Source organism: Trachypithecus francoisi, unplaced genomic scaffold (assembly GCF_009764315.1).
Source record: "Trachypithecus francoisi isolate TF-2019V2 unplaced genomic scaffold, Tfra_2.0 Lachesis_group5, whole genome shotgun sequence".
NCBI classification, from domain to species: domain Eukaryota; kingdom Metazoa; phylum Chordata; class Mammalia; order Primates; family Cercopithecidae; genus Trachypithecus; species Trachypithecus francoisi.
In genome coordinates, this window is record NW_022681470.1 from 129,376,646 (window position 1) to 129,393,719 (window position 17,074).

The 17,074-nt window shown below is 35.5% G+C and overlaps 1 protein-coding gene across 1 annotated transcript in view; it reads right to left on the reverse strand.

Moving 5' to 3' along the window:
* Positions 1 to 889: 889 nt before the first annotated feature.
* BTBD8 (BTB domain containing 8) overlaps positions 890 to 17,074 on the reverse strand; it is a 105,509-nt gene continuing 89,324 nt past the window's right edge. Inside the window, exons 13-19 of the mRNA XM_033196924.1 lie at positions 14,778 to 14,839; positions 8,399 to 9,128; positions 8,044 to 8,131; positions 7,495 to 7,634; positions 3,382 to 5,712; positions 1,606 to 2,088; positions 890 to 1,280 (exon numbers count right to left, since the gene is read on the reverse strand). Of these exons, the coding sequence (XP_033052815.1) occupies positions 1,619 to 2,088; positions 3,382 to 5,712; positions 7,495 to 7,634; positions 8,044 to 8,131; positions 8,399 to 9,128; positions 14,778 to 14,839 (3,821 nt within the window). The 3' untranslated portion in view covers positions 890 to 1,280; positions 1,606 to 1,618. The remainder of the gene's footprint in view (positions 1,281 to 1,605; positions 2,089 to 3,381; positions 5,713 to 7,494; positions 7,635 to 8,043; positions 8,132 to 8,398; positions 9,129 to 14,777; positions 14,840 to 17,074) is intronic.

Sequence of the window (17,074 nt, forward strand, 5' to 3'; positions counted from 1 at the left end):
ACTTTGAATGAATGAGTTAGTAACTGTTTCTTGAACAAGTGCTCCTCTTCACAGGGCTAGTTTTTAAAAAGGCATAGTAAATTTATGGTATAATAGGTGAGCAGCTAACCCTAACATAACTATGTTATTAGAACAAATAACTGTGCACTAATGACTTGGTATTCAATACAGTTATAGATCATATTATTTTTTGAAGACTTCACTAATTTAGAAAAGGGATTCTAAACTATTTCCTTACTTCTGACATATTTCAGAGAATTATGAGTCACAAAGCTTTGAGAGAGGCTTATTTATGAAATCCCATAATCCTGCAGGCAATATCAAAATTCCAATATCAAGAATACCCAAATACTCGCTAACAGGAAGCATTTTGTGGCAAAGGTTTTTATCTTTGACTTACTACCAGAATTACAGACTGAAAGACAATCTGACCGAGGAAATAAGGAATTGGCGTAAACTGACACACCAAGAAAGCAAACATGAGTGTGTCTGTGCACATACATACACATACACACAATTTAAACTCCATAACTCAGTTGCCTCATATACTCGTTTTCAAGTTTATATTTAGTGCTGGCTTATTGCAGGTGCAGTTCCAAGATATCCCTAACATGGAATAGAAAATGGAGAATGAGTGACTACCTGTAAAGGAAGTTTATGCTTTTGAACAAGGGCAGATTTTCTTCTCTGGATATATCCCCAAAAGAGAGAGACAGGAAATTCCATTTCTCTTGTTTTAGCAATGATGTGGTTGAAATTTGAGATGTACTTGCTTCAGAATTTCCTGGGCCTGAATTGTTGGAAAAGCTAAGATTTTTCCCAACACTCAGCTATCAGCCTCAATCACCTAAATGTGAGTTTGAATGTTATTCACAGAAAACTCTTCATGAATGGACACAAGCACATTAAGTTTTTATTGTTAAATTATTATGTTACCATATGCAGAGCAAAAAGTAAAGGGACTGATCTACTTGTGCATTCACATTTTAAATTCTTGAATAATGAACAAGTGAACAAATGATCAGTTAGGAAAGGAAAACCGAAGTAAGGGTTTCCTTAGAAGTCTTCTAATTTCTCTAATAATTATAGAAAACATGCTCAAAAACTTTAGAAAAACATTTTTCTGTATGTGATATATTAATAAATAAACTATGTTTACCTCATTAAATTGGAAAGACTCAATATTAAGGAAAGTTTATATCCGGCTAATGCAGTTATCATTTGGATATAATATAGGCAAAATAGGCATCAAAAAATAAAGGAGTGGCATAAATTTTTCCCAAATGTTAACACTTTTTTTTTTTTTTTTTTTTTTTTTGAGACGGAGTCTCGCTCTGTCGCCCAGACTGGAGTGCAGTGGCCCGACCTCGGCTCACTGCAAGCTCCGCCTCCCAGGTCCACGCCATTCTCCTGCCTCAGCCTCCCGAGCAGCTGAGACTACAGGCGCCCGCCACCATGCCCGGCTAATTTTTTTGTATTTTTTAGTAGAGACGGGGTTTCACTGTGTTAGCCAGGATGGTCTCGATCTCCCGACCTCGTGATCCGCCCGTCTCAGCCTCCCAAAGTGCTGGGATTACAGGCTTGAGCCACCGCGCCCAGCCGCCCAAAATGTTAACACTTAATGCTGAGTTTCCAGTTCCAGAATTGTCCACTCCCCTTGAGGTGAACAATCTTCAGAGGAAAAACTAGCCATGGTGATGCTCGCTGAGGAATCATTAAGTGGAGATGTTAGTTCACTCCATCTGTTCAAAGTGTCAATATGTGCTATACCCTGAGGTTTTGAGCTATCTCGTGCTAAAAGTAGTGTCTGATTGATTAGATACTGTGCTAAATTTAAGTCTTCAGGAACAGAATTTGTAACATCTAAGTTTGAATCCTGTTCAGAGAGCAGTTGCTTTAGTAGTGTCCAATCTTGTTTTGCAAAATGTTGGTCATCTTCAAAATCCATATCTGTAACATGTGTTTCTGATTCCACTTTCTGCTCAAATGCTTCTATTACATCCATCTCATATATTGGAGACAGGGTTTTTGAAGGCCGATGGTCATACATGCAGGTTAGTGCCAGTGTGTCACAATCATCTATGTCTCCTGAAATAATTCATAATACTACACAATGTAAAAATTGCACGTTGGTACCCTTCAGAGTTTTGTAGAATATTAACACAATATAACAGTGATAGTCCAAAAAAAAAAAAAAAAAAACACCACCACCACCACAATGGGAAAAATAACATCTATACAAAATTGACAAGATTTTTGAGGCATTTTTCTGTGTTAAAAATTCAAGGGTAACGTTTAGAAGCAAAATCAACATAGGCAACTAACAATAATTCTCCATAGTTTAATTTGAAAACTTGTGATACAGAAAACAAATTATTTAAACATAAACATAGGATGTGCACATATATCTAATTCACTACAATAGAAAAAGAGAAAAACAAAAGACATAGTGTTTTGATGATGACTTAGGGTAAGTCCGTTGCAAAAGCGGGGGGGGGGGGGGGGGGATAAATACATTTCACCTAAAGGCTTATTTGTATATTGCACATGCAAAGGAAGATGCAAGCAAAGACAAACAAAAAAGTACAACTTCAAAGACCTCCTTATTCTTCCGATTTTGCTGAACAGGAAACTACTGATCAGTATTTTTCTTAGTTATAATACACAATAGCTACTCAGTTAGCCACTATTGCGTATTTTAAATGTGGGTCATTAGTCTGAATTACTATAATAAGGAAGACAAAAAACACAAAACAATTAGACAGAAAATCATCTAAACAATATGAAATAAGCCTGGGCTTTTTTCATATATTATCATTGCTTCTAAATATAATCTCTTTTAGGAAATTTATCTTTTTATTTGAAAATTTTAGAATAGAGAGATCCTGAAAATTTTAATCTCTGTAAAATGTATATAAATTGTAAATCAATCTAGTTGTCAAAATAGTTCAGTGCTTTTAGTTACATATTACTAGAGTTATTGCACAGGCCTTTTATATACTATCAAGTCTATAAATCATATCCAATGTATAATAAAATTTCTAATAGTCAAGAATTCTTGTGTTAAATTATACATAAATAAATAGCAGCAAACTAAGGTTTTCTTTTTATTCTTTCATGTAAAATCTCTTAGTAGGTTAGCTCTATATAACAATCAAAATGTTTACTATATATTACTTCTTCATTAGGATTTTAAGTGAACAATAAAGAATGAGTAACTAGCTAATTTTCATATTAAGAAATTTTTCATTTAAAATTTTAATCTGTTGCTTAAGTAATTATTCTATCTGACTAAAATATAACATTCAGGGCTTCATACAACTTTAAAATTTTATAAACTTATTTTCTTATGCATTTAGCATTTCTATTTCTGTACATTACCTGCAGATAAAGCAATATTAGCTTTTTCAGTAGTTGTAGAATGGCTCTCTTTCACTGGACCTTCCTGAGACAGAACTTGACTCCGAAAGGAGTCCAGAGATTTTGTAGAGCTGTTCTTTGGTATGTCAGATTTGGGTTCTCTTTGATGAAGCTCTAAGTGACATGGTCTTTCTTGAGATTTTACATCACTATCCAAGAATTTGCTGTGTTGCTGAATGTCATTATCTACATTGCTTCCATTGTTTACTTTTTTATCTTCTGGAAGAAGCTGTCTGCCTCTACTGGATAGGACATCTATTGTGTTCTTTTTTTCTGTGGCTGAAACACTCTGTTTATTTTTTCTTGAAGAGTCAATGCTACTAAGATCCAAGAGAGTGCTTTCATTTTTACATACACTATTGCCTTTATTTTGTTTACATTCTAAAATATTATCTTCACTTTCTTGTGAGAATCTGGAATAGCAGGTCCTTCCATGATGTTCATGAGAAATGCCATCAAAAACATCAGAAGGTGAAAAAGAATCTACAGAAGGCTGAAAGGGAATATGGACCTCTCCTTCATCTGATCCCAGCTCTTCACATTCATCAACTGAAAGTAAAACTGACCTTTTAAACTTTTTATTTGCAGAAAATTCACGACTTTCATTTTCAGTTGCATCTTCAAAAGCTAAATTAATTATTCCCTGAAACTGCTGAGGAGCTGGGTTAGATACAGAGAAATTTTCTGCAACATTTTCAGCTTCAGATCTTTCATCCTCTGTTTCATCTGCTGAAGAAGATACTTGATCTATTTCCTGAGCAAACTGGACACTGCCTCGTGGAATATTTTCTTTTTCCCTAGGGTGAACTATTGCAGATCGAGACCAAATTTCTGGCCTTTTCCTAGGGATTTCATCATCACTTGTTGAATTAACTTGGAAAAGATCATTACTACTTTGCTTTTTCATTTTTACTTCAATTCTTAAATTACTATCATAAATTTTTAATTCTTCAGGAGTACTGGTATCACTGCTACTTCTTCCAAGAAAATCATGGCACAGCATAGTGCCACATTTAGAGATACCTCTGTCATTTGACCCATCATCATCCTGAGACCCTCCGGCATCATAGTCTTCAGATCTGGGCTTTATGTCATCAGAGGATGTGGTAGCACTGCCAGTGTCAGATTCAGGACTCTCTCTCTGATGCAGAACACCAGTACTCAAATTCCAGTGACCCACAAATGGAGTTTCTGGAGTTTCACGGCTCTCTGGAGATTCTGATGTTTCCATATTTTTAGGAGAATTTTTTTCTGATAGCTGTCCTGAAAAACACTTGGAGGAAACATCTGAGTCTGCTGTAGCATGTTTGTCTTCATCCATAGCAGAGGCATCAGACAACTTACTAGAAATTGTCAGTCCTTCCAAAGGAACTTTCGATTTTTTGTCTTCTTGAGCAGAATTTAAGGTACCATTTGCCCTTTCAGGAATACACAGTGAAACATCTTCCACACATTTAATACTTGATTGTTTGTTTGTATCTTTTCTCCCTACTTGGTTCTCCCTATCTGATATCAAATGGATTTGCCCTGCACTTGTTGAGTCTAAATCACAAACTGGATTAGAGTTCAAGGAATTTTCATTTGGATTTGGAACTATGTATTTTAGGGCTGTGGTGCTGTAAAATTTTGAATTTACATTATCACTCCCATCAGAATGACAACATATGTTAGCTGCATTGCAATGATCTATTTCTTTGTGATTGGGAAATTTTGTTTCACTTTTATCTAAACAAATCTGTTTGGATTCCAGTTTGTGTTTTAATGATTTATCCAGCTTTGAAATATTTTGGCATTCTAACGCCAACTTCTCTTTTTCTTGATCATGTAATGGCTTTTGTGGGTCAAGCCTGCAGGATGACTGGAGTGCTTCTGCATCACTGATTTCAGATGCAAGATTAATGAGAGGTTTGTGAAGCTTCTGTTCAGAAACACTGTCCTTGTTGTTATTTTCACGCACATCATGAAACATACTTTTTTGGACAATAGATGTTTCACTTTTTAAAGGTCTTTGGGAGGAAGGATGAGTTTTTGATACAACCTGTCCAGGAAGCATTTTCTGTTTTGAATCTTTATTATTCAAAGTTTCACCTTTCTTTGACTGATTTAGATTTTTAGGCATTGCCACTATTTTTGCATTAACTTTAGGCAACGCTGTGTGTACTTGCTTGACGATTTTTCTCTTAGGTGCTTGTTTCTCTGTAGTTGTATTATGGTCCAACTTTGCCACATTTTCATCAGACTGCCTTGAAGAGATTGAAGATTTTACTGAGTTTGGTGACTCTCCTTGGGATCCTAAGAAAAGTAAGAGGGTATATTCAGAAATGTATTATCACTTCCAATTTGTGAGTCAAATTTAATATTTGTTTTAAAATTACTTCAGAAAAAATAAAATCAAGACCACAATGGAAGGGTAACATATCTATGATCAAATGGACAAGCACAGATTAGGAATCAGTTACATGATAAAATAAAATAAAAATTTCAATTAGAAATATAGAGGGACTACTCCAGGGTCCCAGTAAAAATTACTAAAATAGGATCTCTCTTCCTCAAGTAAAGAGACTTGATTTTTATGCCAAAACTGGATTTGCAAAAATATATGAGGGTAAAAAAATTGGATTTTCTTTTATCAAGGTCTTCCCTTTGAAGTTTTTGGAGAAAAAAAACTAGTGTGTTCTACATAGTTGAAAAGGAGAATCAAGCTAAATATAAAATAAATAGAACTGTTAAAATTGTTGCAGTTGTTTTCTTCAAACATGAATAAAACCAATTTACTTGTCATAACCAGATTATTACTACTGTAGCTCATTAGGGTTAACAACTTAGATCTCCAGTGGAAACTAGAACTGCTGACTGGAAAGAAGGGGATTATTTTGGGGAATCCATTTGTTTACACTGGTGAAAATCTTAGAGATGATATTTTGGACATTCAAATCTGTCAAACAGAATTATCAAATATTTTTAAATGTTTAATATTTAGCTATTACTAGGATATGAAAATATTTTCTCTGCCTTATTTTTAACTGATTTTCAGTAATAATTCATAATCCAAATCAAAACTGTTTTTAGGATTTTACAAACTGCTTTTACATATGTGAAAGCTTGATACATAAAAGCAATTTTGAAAAACAGTTATTATGTTAGCAAATTATGCAATCTGATCAGTACTCTTTTCCTTGTCAGAACACTGAAAAACAACGGACTCACACAGATTCTGGAAGGGAAATTCTTCCTCCTTATGTATCATAGTTGTTTAGACTGCACTATTATTATTATCTTTTTTTTTTGAGATAAGAGTGTTGCTCTGTTGCCCAGTTTGGAGTGCAGAGGCACGATCTCGGCTCCCTGCAACCTCCACCTCCTAGGTTCAAGCAATTCTCCCGTCTCAGCCTCCCAAGTAGCTGGGACAACAGGCACACACCATCACACCTGGCTAATTTTTGTGTTTTTAGTAGAGATGGGGTTTCACTATATTGGTCAGGCCGGTCTTGAACCCCTGACCTCAGGTGATCCACCCGCCTTGGCCTCCCAGAGTGCTTGGATTACAGGCGTGAGCCACTGCGCCCAGCCTACACTATTACTTTTTAAAGAGCTCTTTAGTGCCAGTTTTACAAATGAAATTCCTATAATTAACAATGGAACTTTCAAGAAACATGGGCATAATATTTAAAAGGACCAGAAATGCAGCTAAACTAGTGACTCCCTTAATTACTTCTCTCACAAGAGACAATAAAACCAAACAGAAGCCAGGTGTGTTGACTCATGCCTGTAATCCCAACACTTTGGGAGGCAGACGAAGGAGGATTGCAGTGTGATCATGCCACTGTACTCTAGCCTGGGTGACAGAGCAAGACCCTGTCTCAACAATAACAACAACAAAACAACAAAACCAAACCTACATCCCAAAACACCTGTCTGAAAAGTATACAATCTCATCTCTATGGTGTGAAACAAACACAAAATGAGTAAAACCACATTTTGCTTATTTGCTACTGAAGTTCCAAATCAGAGTTTGGCTTATCCAGTTTACATAAGGAAATAATTTCAAGATATCCAGTATTATTTCAGCTTTACCTTGAGTTTTAGTAAGATTAGATGGGGTACTCTTTGTCCTCTGCTGAGCTGTACCATATCCATTGCTAGTTCCTCTTTTCTTCAAAATTGCCTGTGGTACTGGCTCACTACATCCTTTGCCACTGACCTTCTTTAGTACACTAAGGAAAAATTATTTGCATTCAGTATTACACTGAGATTCCAAAACATGAACTTTTTAAAAGACTGATACCTGAAACAGTTTTTTTCAAGAAATAAAAAAATACATCTCTCCTGAAAATAGAAAAATCATATGCTCATAAGTCTTTAAGTTTATAAAACTGTAGATCAAGTATAATAAAGCAATGCATAATCATATACCATGGTACACATTAAGCTATTCTTTTAAATCTTGTGCCTCATTTTGCATATACTAATTTCTTTTAATAAACTGTGTTAAATTATGTAAATACACTAAATTTTTTTAACAAAAAATAAAAGATATTTTAAAAATATTTAGCTAGCATTAAGTATATAATTAACTTTGAGAGAAAGCTAACAGATAGGTTAAAACACCGAATGAAGACCTACCTGTTATTTATATTAGTGTCTGGTTCATGAATACTTTTTTTATTGGAAGTTCCATTGGTAACTTTTGAAACAGGTCGAGATTTTATGGCTAAAAATTAAGAAAAAGTGAGTCATAAGATAGAATACATTAAATATGTAACAAATATGTATAAGTTTACTGGTTAGACACTATAAACAAAATGAAATATTAAAGTGGGAGGGACTACATTTTCTCTCAGTTTGCATAAGTACATATAAATAAGTATTCTGTTGGCATTTGAAACTAAATAAAAGCCCAAATACAGGTTTAGGTTTTTGTTTTTTTAAGGAACTTTAACTGTCAGGAGATATTAAAAATTACAGTGCTAAAACCCACCTACAGTGGAATTTTTGACATTATCTACACTGTTTTTCACCATCTGTGCTGGAGAATCACAAAAGGATAGTTTATGTCCAGAAGGCTTTTCTTCTCCTATTGATCCATTTTCTTTTGGTTCCTCCAGACATTCAGTCGAAATTGAGAACTCCATACTTGAATCTGTGGATCTGCTGGAGGGTCCTGCGATGCTGAGGCATGGAGAATCCTTCCCTGTCGCTTTCTTCAAAGGCTTTGCTTTGGCTTGCACATTTAAGTTTCCTGTGAGTACCTTGGGTCTGGCACCTGTAATTTGCCCTTCCTGATTTCTCACTCCTTTTCCATTTAGTAAATTCTTCTGTCCAGTTGCTGCTGCTGCTGCTGCTGCAGCTGCTGTTGCTGATCTTTCTACAACGTGTCTAGGTGACATGTTTTCCAACCGTGCATTATCACCATTTCCTGTTTTGGATTTTATTATAGTTTTGGGTTTTCCAGAAACATTTTTTCCCCCAGTTTTTAGTTGTTTTGTAATCTTAGATGCTATTTTTGTACCATCTTTTTCCTTTACATCATCTTGCTTCAGAGTTTTATTTATACTATTTCTATTGGTACTTGATGAATGTCCAGATGCTCCTAATCCATCGGATTTCATCTTTTTATTAGTAGAGAGATAACTCCAACACTCTTTCTTGTTATTTCTCCTCCAAGATTTGATTTTTATATCACCAGAGTCAGAAACTTGTTTCTTTTGCTATAAAGAAGAAAAAAAATACTTTGTAATTTGACTGAAATCTTTAGCATATAATATTATATGTTTCCAAAAGCCAGTCTTTCAAAGAAGAAAAAAATAGAAAAGTTCAATTTTTTATTTAAGGTCAAAGCTTGAACTGTCTTTGATCATTTGGATCAAAACTTTGTCTCAGACTACCTTAACCAAATCTGAAATACAGCGTAAGTGTTTATTTTAAAGGCATGCTAGTCTATTAAATTAAATAAATAAATAACAGGAATGCTTTTTTAATGTATGAAGTTTTGGTATACATTAATGTCTATAAAGATTCAGGATGCCTTGAGGAATGATAATATCCAAGATTTTTTAGAAGACTTACTCCCATGTTTTATACTACATCTTTTGTATACATCATCCCACTTAATCCTCACAACAGTCCCATGAAATAGCTCCTGTGGCTGTTTCTATTTCTTAGACAAGAAATTGAGGATTAAAGTAGGTATGTGATTTATCCCAGGTCTCAGGTTGGTGAGGGATGGAACCAGGACTTGAACTCATGATTTAACCTCACACCGAAGTCATCTATATGGCATAATTTGAGGGACATTATAAAGATTTTCAATAAAAATTCTCTCTTCAACCTTATCCCAAGTGCCAGAAATTTTATCATTAAAGACTTAATCCTCTGTGGGAAGAATACTTTACTTCTTGGAGTCCTTATTTTTAAAAAAAAATTTTTTTTTAAAGCTCCTAGGAAGCACAGCACATCAATACACTACATCTGCAAAGCTTGGTTTTTGGACAAATAAGATACTAGTACAGCACTGGCTGGCTATAGGAAGTGAAGGAAAAGGGATCCTAAAAATCATTGAAATAGCCTAAAAAGGGACAAATAAAATGGCACTGAAGATAAATGTACCTACTTCATCATTTTCCTTAGAACCAACCTTGATATGAAAGGGAACAAAGAAAATTTTTAAGTTGGTAGAAATTCTAGGATAATATTTTAAGATTATATTGTCATTCTTTTTTTTCCTTTTTTTGAGACAGAGTCTTGCTCTGTCACCCAGGCTGAGTGCAGTGGCCCAATCTCAGCTCACTGCAACCTCCGCCCCCCAGGTTCAAGCAATTCTCCTGCCTCAGCCTCCCAAGTAGCTGGGACTACGCCGCCACACTCGGCAAATTTTTTTTGTATTTCAGGAGAGATAGGGTTTCACCGTGTTGCCCAGGCTGATCTTGAACACCTGAGCTCAGGCAATCCGCCTGCCTTGGCCTCCCAAAGTGCTAGGATTACAGGTATGAGCCACTGTGCCCAGCCAATATTGTCATTCTTTTTTTTTTTTTGAGATGGAGTCTTGCTCTGTCACCAGGCTGGAGTACAGTGGCGTGATCTCGGCTCACTGCAACCTCCGCTTCCTGGGTTCAAGCAATTCTCCTGCCTCAGCCTCCTGAGTAGCTGGGACTACAGGCATGCGCCACCACGCCCAGTTAATTTTTGTATTTTTACTAGAGACAGGGTTTCACCATGTTGGCCAGGATGGTCTTGATCTCGTGATCTGCCCACCTGCACCTCCCCAAGTGCTGGCATTACAGGCATGAGCCACCGTGCAGGTCCTATTGTCATTCTTTATGTAAGTATGCAAATGGTTTTTTTTTTCCCCTTTGGAAGCTATATGAGATTGTAGAGGTCTGAGGCAGAGCCTGTGCTCTCTTCATCTTTCGTATCCCTCAGCACCATATCACATATTGGATACTCAAACAAACAAACAAACAAAAAACGTAATGTTGTTAACACTGGGCATATATTGCATATTTTGATATGCAGTTTAAGGTCTATTTTTAAATATGAAAAGCTTCCAATTACATTAAAAGTTGTCAAAGATAAAATAACATACATGAATGTGTGTGCACACAAAAAAATACACAATAAATAATTTGGTTAAATTTAGAAAAAAGGAAAGCATGGTGATAAAGCAACCACTAGATTCTTGTTCTAGTTTTGCCTCTAACCAACCTGGGACATTTCAGAAATTATTAACAGCTTTGGGTCTCAGCTTATGCCTGTCCACAGGATAAAGACTGGTCCTATTCACAGCAGTCTTCCAGGATTCCATTAAAAAGTTCAAATAGACTTAGTCCTCATTTTTTGTTTTCTTGCTCAAATCTTAGCTCAAAAAATAACATTTCTCTATTTTTAATACCCAAAACCAGGCTGACTTCTGCTTTTAGAATTCCTTCCCACCCTTAACACTAACTCTACTTAATTTATTCTATCCTTGAATTTATGCATCTTGAAGTATGGGTGAAATCTATATAGTATATGGTATAGCTGTATGCCTTGAAAAATTTCACAATAGGCCAGGTGTGGATTGCTTGAGCCCAGGAGTCTGAGACCAGCCTAGGCAACATGGCAAAACTCTGCCTCTACAAAAAAAAACATAAACATTAGCCAGGCATGGTAATTTGGGCCTATGCCAGCTATTAAGGAAGCTGAGGTGGAAGGATCCCTTGAGTCCAGAAGGTCAAGGCTGCAGTGAGCCTTGATTATGCCACGCCACTCCAGCCTGGGTGACAGAGTGAGACCCTGTCTCAAAAAATGGGAAAAATTAAACATAATCAAAAGAAGACAGAAGAGTATAATGAATCCTCACATACCTAATAGCCAGTTCTAAAAATTATTAATTATTAATTCCCATTTTGTTTCATACACACCTACCCCTATTTTATTTTGAAGCAAATCCCAGATATCATATATTTTATTCTTAAGTGCTTTGGTACTAAGCATTCTTCTTAAATTGCTCTATGATGGAAAAATGAAGCAGGCAACAACAACCACAACAAAACAAACAAACAAAAAACCTCTTCCCTGTCTTATCTGATAAACTTTCTCCCACCTCCCAGATAGCTCATCCCTGTTTGGAAAACACATTTATTTGCTCCACATTTATTGAGCACTTACTACATACCAGGTAATTGCACATAAATTATTTCATGTAATTTTCACAATAATCCTGCAAGGTTTTATTATTCCATTTTATAAATAAGCAAACTGAGACTCACAGATGACACATAATAAATGTAAAGCCAAAATTTGAACTCTTGATTTTATGTCCAGCATCCATTTCAGCATATCACTGTCTTTCTGGGGGAAACTTCCTTCCTTCCCATTGGGAAGGAAACTGTTTCCTTCCAACTGTTCTTAACAGAAAAAAGACTTAGATAACCACAAAGTCAGGAGGATGAGGAAAAATAATGAAACGTTGTTCTATTTTGCAATAAGGCAAGGAAGGAGGAAAAGCCTGGTTGGTAGCAGGGGAAAGGAAGGCAAGTAGATTAATTCCTCGGGGCCTTTAAAAAACATGGGGATAACAGGGAACACAGAAAAAAATGTCCTAGTGCACCATTTCCTACAGTATGTTCTGTGGAATCATATAATATGCTTTAAAAGGATTGAGGGGGCCAGGCGCAGTGGCTTACACCTGTAATCCCAGCACTTTAGGAGGCTGAGGCTGGTGGATCACAAGGTTAGGAGATCAAAACCATCCTGGCTAATACGGTGAAACCCCATCTCTACTAAAAATACAAAAAAATTAGCTGGGCATCGTGGTGGGTGCCTGTAGTCCCAGCTGCTCGGGAGGCTGAGGCAGGAGAATGGCACGAACCTGGGAGGTGGAGCTTGCAGTGAGCCGAGATCACGCCACTGCACTTCAGCCTGGGTGACAGAGCGAGACTCTGTCTCAAAAAAAAAAAAAAAAGGGTTGAGAGAACCCTAGTCGTATTCCATAGCTATAACATTGGGGGAAATTTTGGATGCAATAATTCAAAAGTAGTTCTTTAGTGTTTCTCAGCACTTTCAAGGTGTAATATGCATCATCGGTCTATAAGAGGAGCTATGGGGCCGGGTGTGGTGGCTCACGCCTGTAATCCCAGCACTTTGGGAGGCCGAGATGGGCAGATCACCTGAGGTTGGGTGTTCGAGACCAGCCTGACCAACATGGAGAAACCCCGTCTCTACTAAAAATACAAAATTAGCCGGGCGTGGTGGCACATGCCTGTAATCCCAGCTACTCAGAAGGCTGAGGGAGGAGAACTGCTTGAACTCAGGAGGCTGAGGTTGTGGTGAGCCAAGAACGTGCCATTGCACTCCAGCCTGGGCAACAAGAGCGAAACTCCGTCTCAAAAAAAAAAAAAAAAAAAAAGAGGAACTATGGTGTGTGTAGCAACTCTCCAACTTATAGTTGATGTTAGATGGAGTTCATATCTTGCGAAATGCACTTTGGAAACAATCCTAACAGGTTAACTGGCAAAAACTCCAGTTTCCCGGTTTCTCACTCAAGACATTTGGAGCTTGACTTCTTCCTCAAGCCATGAGAACTCTCGGCTGTGGGTTGGAGCTGCATTAGTTCCTATCAACTGGCTGATGAGGAAGAAAAAAGGATTTCCTATTCCACTCTGCTAGGGCAGTATGTTCATTGCATTCCAAACTGGAACTCTCAATGTATGTCTATCATTGTACCACACAGAGAAGGTTAGAATAATTTTGTACTTTGAATATATTACTGGTTAAGTGAACATCTGTAAGTTAGTTTAGAACCCTAACCGTCATTAATAACATTTTTGGGAAGAAAAATTTATTTCAGGTTATAAGGAAAACAACAAATAACTTTGTGGATGGTAAAACAAACAAACAAACAAAAAACACATAAAACATGACATCTACCATCTTAACCATTTAATATACTTAAGTGCTCTTTAATACACTTCAGTAACAGTGTAGTAATGTTAGCTGCATGCACTTTGTTGCACAACAGATAACTTTTCAACTTGCAAAATGGAAACTCTGTACTCACTGAACAACTCCCCCTTTCTCCCTCCCCCTAGTTTTCAGCAACCACAATACTACCTTCTAAGAGTTCAACTACTTTAGATACCTCATATAAGTATAACAAGTACCTTTTAAAGTAAAACACAGTTGTACTCTTAGTACTAATTGCTTTTTTCAAAAACACCAAAAATACATTATGTAAATTAAAAACTTTATTTTCGAGACGGAGTTTTGCTCTTGTCACCCAGGCTGGAGTGCAGTGGCACGATCTTGGCTCATTGCAACCTCTGCCTCCCAGGTTCAAGCGATTCTCCTTCCTCAGCCTCCTGAGTAGCTGAGATCACAGGTGTGCGCCGCCATGCCCAGCTAATTTTTGTATATTTAGTAGAGATGGGGTTTCACCATGTTGGCCAGGCTGGTCTCGAACTCCTGACCTCAGGTGATCTACCCGCCTCGGCCTCCCAAAGTATTGGAATTACAGGCGTGAGCAACCACGCCCGGCCTAAAAATCTTCTTTTTGAAGAAGTAGGCTAATTAGAAAAAAAGACATTGAATTTAGGTCTAGAGTTCTAAACAACTGCCAATAGACTGAAATAGCTCTGTTAGCTGCCAAAAAAGTTTTCAAGGAAATGAAAAAGGTACATAGTTCCAGTGCCAGTTGGATATAAAAAATTCACTTTAAAACATTTATTAAATGTTCACTTGATTTAGAAAAAGAAAAATTTTCCATTAAGAAATAGCTTCAATTAATGAACAGATTTTTAAAACTTCTCCTGAAATATAAAATAAACTTTAAATAATTTGTTATCTTTTTCATTTGTACCTATAAAATTTAGAAAGTTTACCTGTGAGCTACTGAATATAGGCTTTTTGCCAAGTCTTCGATCATCACCTTTGTCAAATGCAGCTGTAGAAAGAAACAGCAATTTATTTTTATAGGGAACATTAGTATACCTTAGAAGTAAAGGAAAAATAGTATATCAGCAGAAAAAAAGTCATATTTTAATGGAAATAATAAACCTGAAACCAATCTAGTATACAAAACAACTCCCTATTATATTTTAGATTTTTTTAAAAAGAACCTCATTTTCTATCTGACTCTCTGGGCCCTAGGTTTTATGTTATTAAAATTAATAAATAAGAACTGTACGATCTCACAGAGAAGATTCATACATTTACAAAAACATGAGAATTTTCTCAAACCGTGACATTGTAGATAATTGGTTTCATTTAGTTTTCCAAATTAGAAAAAATTACAGATTATGGCAAATGTAACATTCTACAAGCTATTAAATATGAGAAAATGTTTATACTAAATGTAAACATACTCTGAAGTTAAAAATATCTTCTGGTTTTGCAGATATATATAATGAGGAAAGAGGAAAGAGAAAAGAAAAAAATAAGGTTCTATTGAAATAAAACAAGAAACAATCTTCAAAATATTATTCTTTTTATAATTAAATAAAAATTCATTTTATAAGTTAGGTTTATATGGGAATTTATTGCAGAACTCATGTCTACGCTATTCAAATAAGAATTTGAATGATGTCAGGAAAATATGTAGGCTGGAATAATGATATGAGAGCTACAAATATAGTTTAGCAAATGTATTTCTTTCTTTTGATGGTTACTGGGCTTTAAGATTATTTTGAAGAAATATATGTAATCTCCAAAAATTATTTGATTTTTATTAAATCAGCTAATAAAAAATACATTAAATTATCTGTAACTACCATGTATCTTCCATGATCTCTATTCTATAGGATATGTGCTATAAGACAAAGCAGGATCCTGAAAATGGCACTACAGGACTGATTTGCAGTAAGCAAATGACTCTGCACAATAATACACAGGAAGAAATTAAAATAAAAAATTTCACCCCAAGGTCAGTAACTCAACTATGACATATGAAGTGTAGTAACAGACAACCCAGAACTATTCTTTTATCTGGGTTTCCCGAGGAAGTAATTATGCATAAGTCAGGACTCATTATAATTCAACTTATTTAAGATTAAAACATTATTATTACACTGACTCAGTGTAATAGAATGAAAAGTCCTTTTTGACAATTCAAAAAGGATTGTTGGATTAGTTGGATAGTTGGATTACCAATAACATTTTATTTAAATATGGGTATTTACATGTATTTTTAATTAGCACTTTGAAGAATTAAAGAACACTGAAGCTCAACTTAAAATAGAGAAAAACAAAGTTTCCTACTAATCAGGAGAGCGCTAAAAGACACCCACTGAAGGAATGCTGATCTTATCTTGTTACTTCACATTACATACATTTTGTAAAAATAAAACATTTAAAAATCAGCAGAGAAAGAGTCACAAGGAAAAAAATGTCCAATTTCTAAGAACTTCTTCTCATAATTTTTGTTTAAAATAATGGAATTTTTTTGAAAAGTGCTCTTCATATCACATCTAGCTACACTATCATGTAATGCTCATAATGTAAAAGCAGATCCTATGCTGATGATACCACTAAAGAATTTAACATATTTATGCATTCTCAAAATATATTTTAACAGATATGGCTTCCATGTTTTCCAGTACTAAAATGTTTGCTTCATAAAATTTAGTCTCTTAAAACGTTGTAAAAACTATACACACTGAATATGCCAATATTTTTTCTAAGGCACCTGCTTTAACCCAAAAATACTCATGAAGCCATTTTTAGTTCCACATCCTCGAATTTTTATTTTGATATATATTTTTAAACACATGTTCTGAAAAATATACATCTTTTGTTTAATGCTAGTGTTTCAGATGATACCTATTAAATGTCAAGGACCACTGTGCAGCTCCTGAGGGACAGTCCGCAATAGCACACTGCACATCACTGAACCAATCAGTTGTGAAATAAAGCCGTCTATTCCAGGCAAAACCCAAGAAAGCATGTCTTATGAAAAAGATAGAAAAGCTTTATGACAAAACATATTTAAAAAGGAGGAAAAAGTATGTTGATACTCTGTTCTATGTGGGCTACATTTTCTTACACTTTTAATCTCTTCACAAGAATGCCTGCAAGCAAATTTGCCCAGAACATTGTTGCTAATGTACAGTAAGATTAAAAATTGATATATATATATATAAAGGAAATTAGTTTCATTTTCTAAGAACAGCTAAAAAGCATG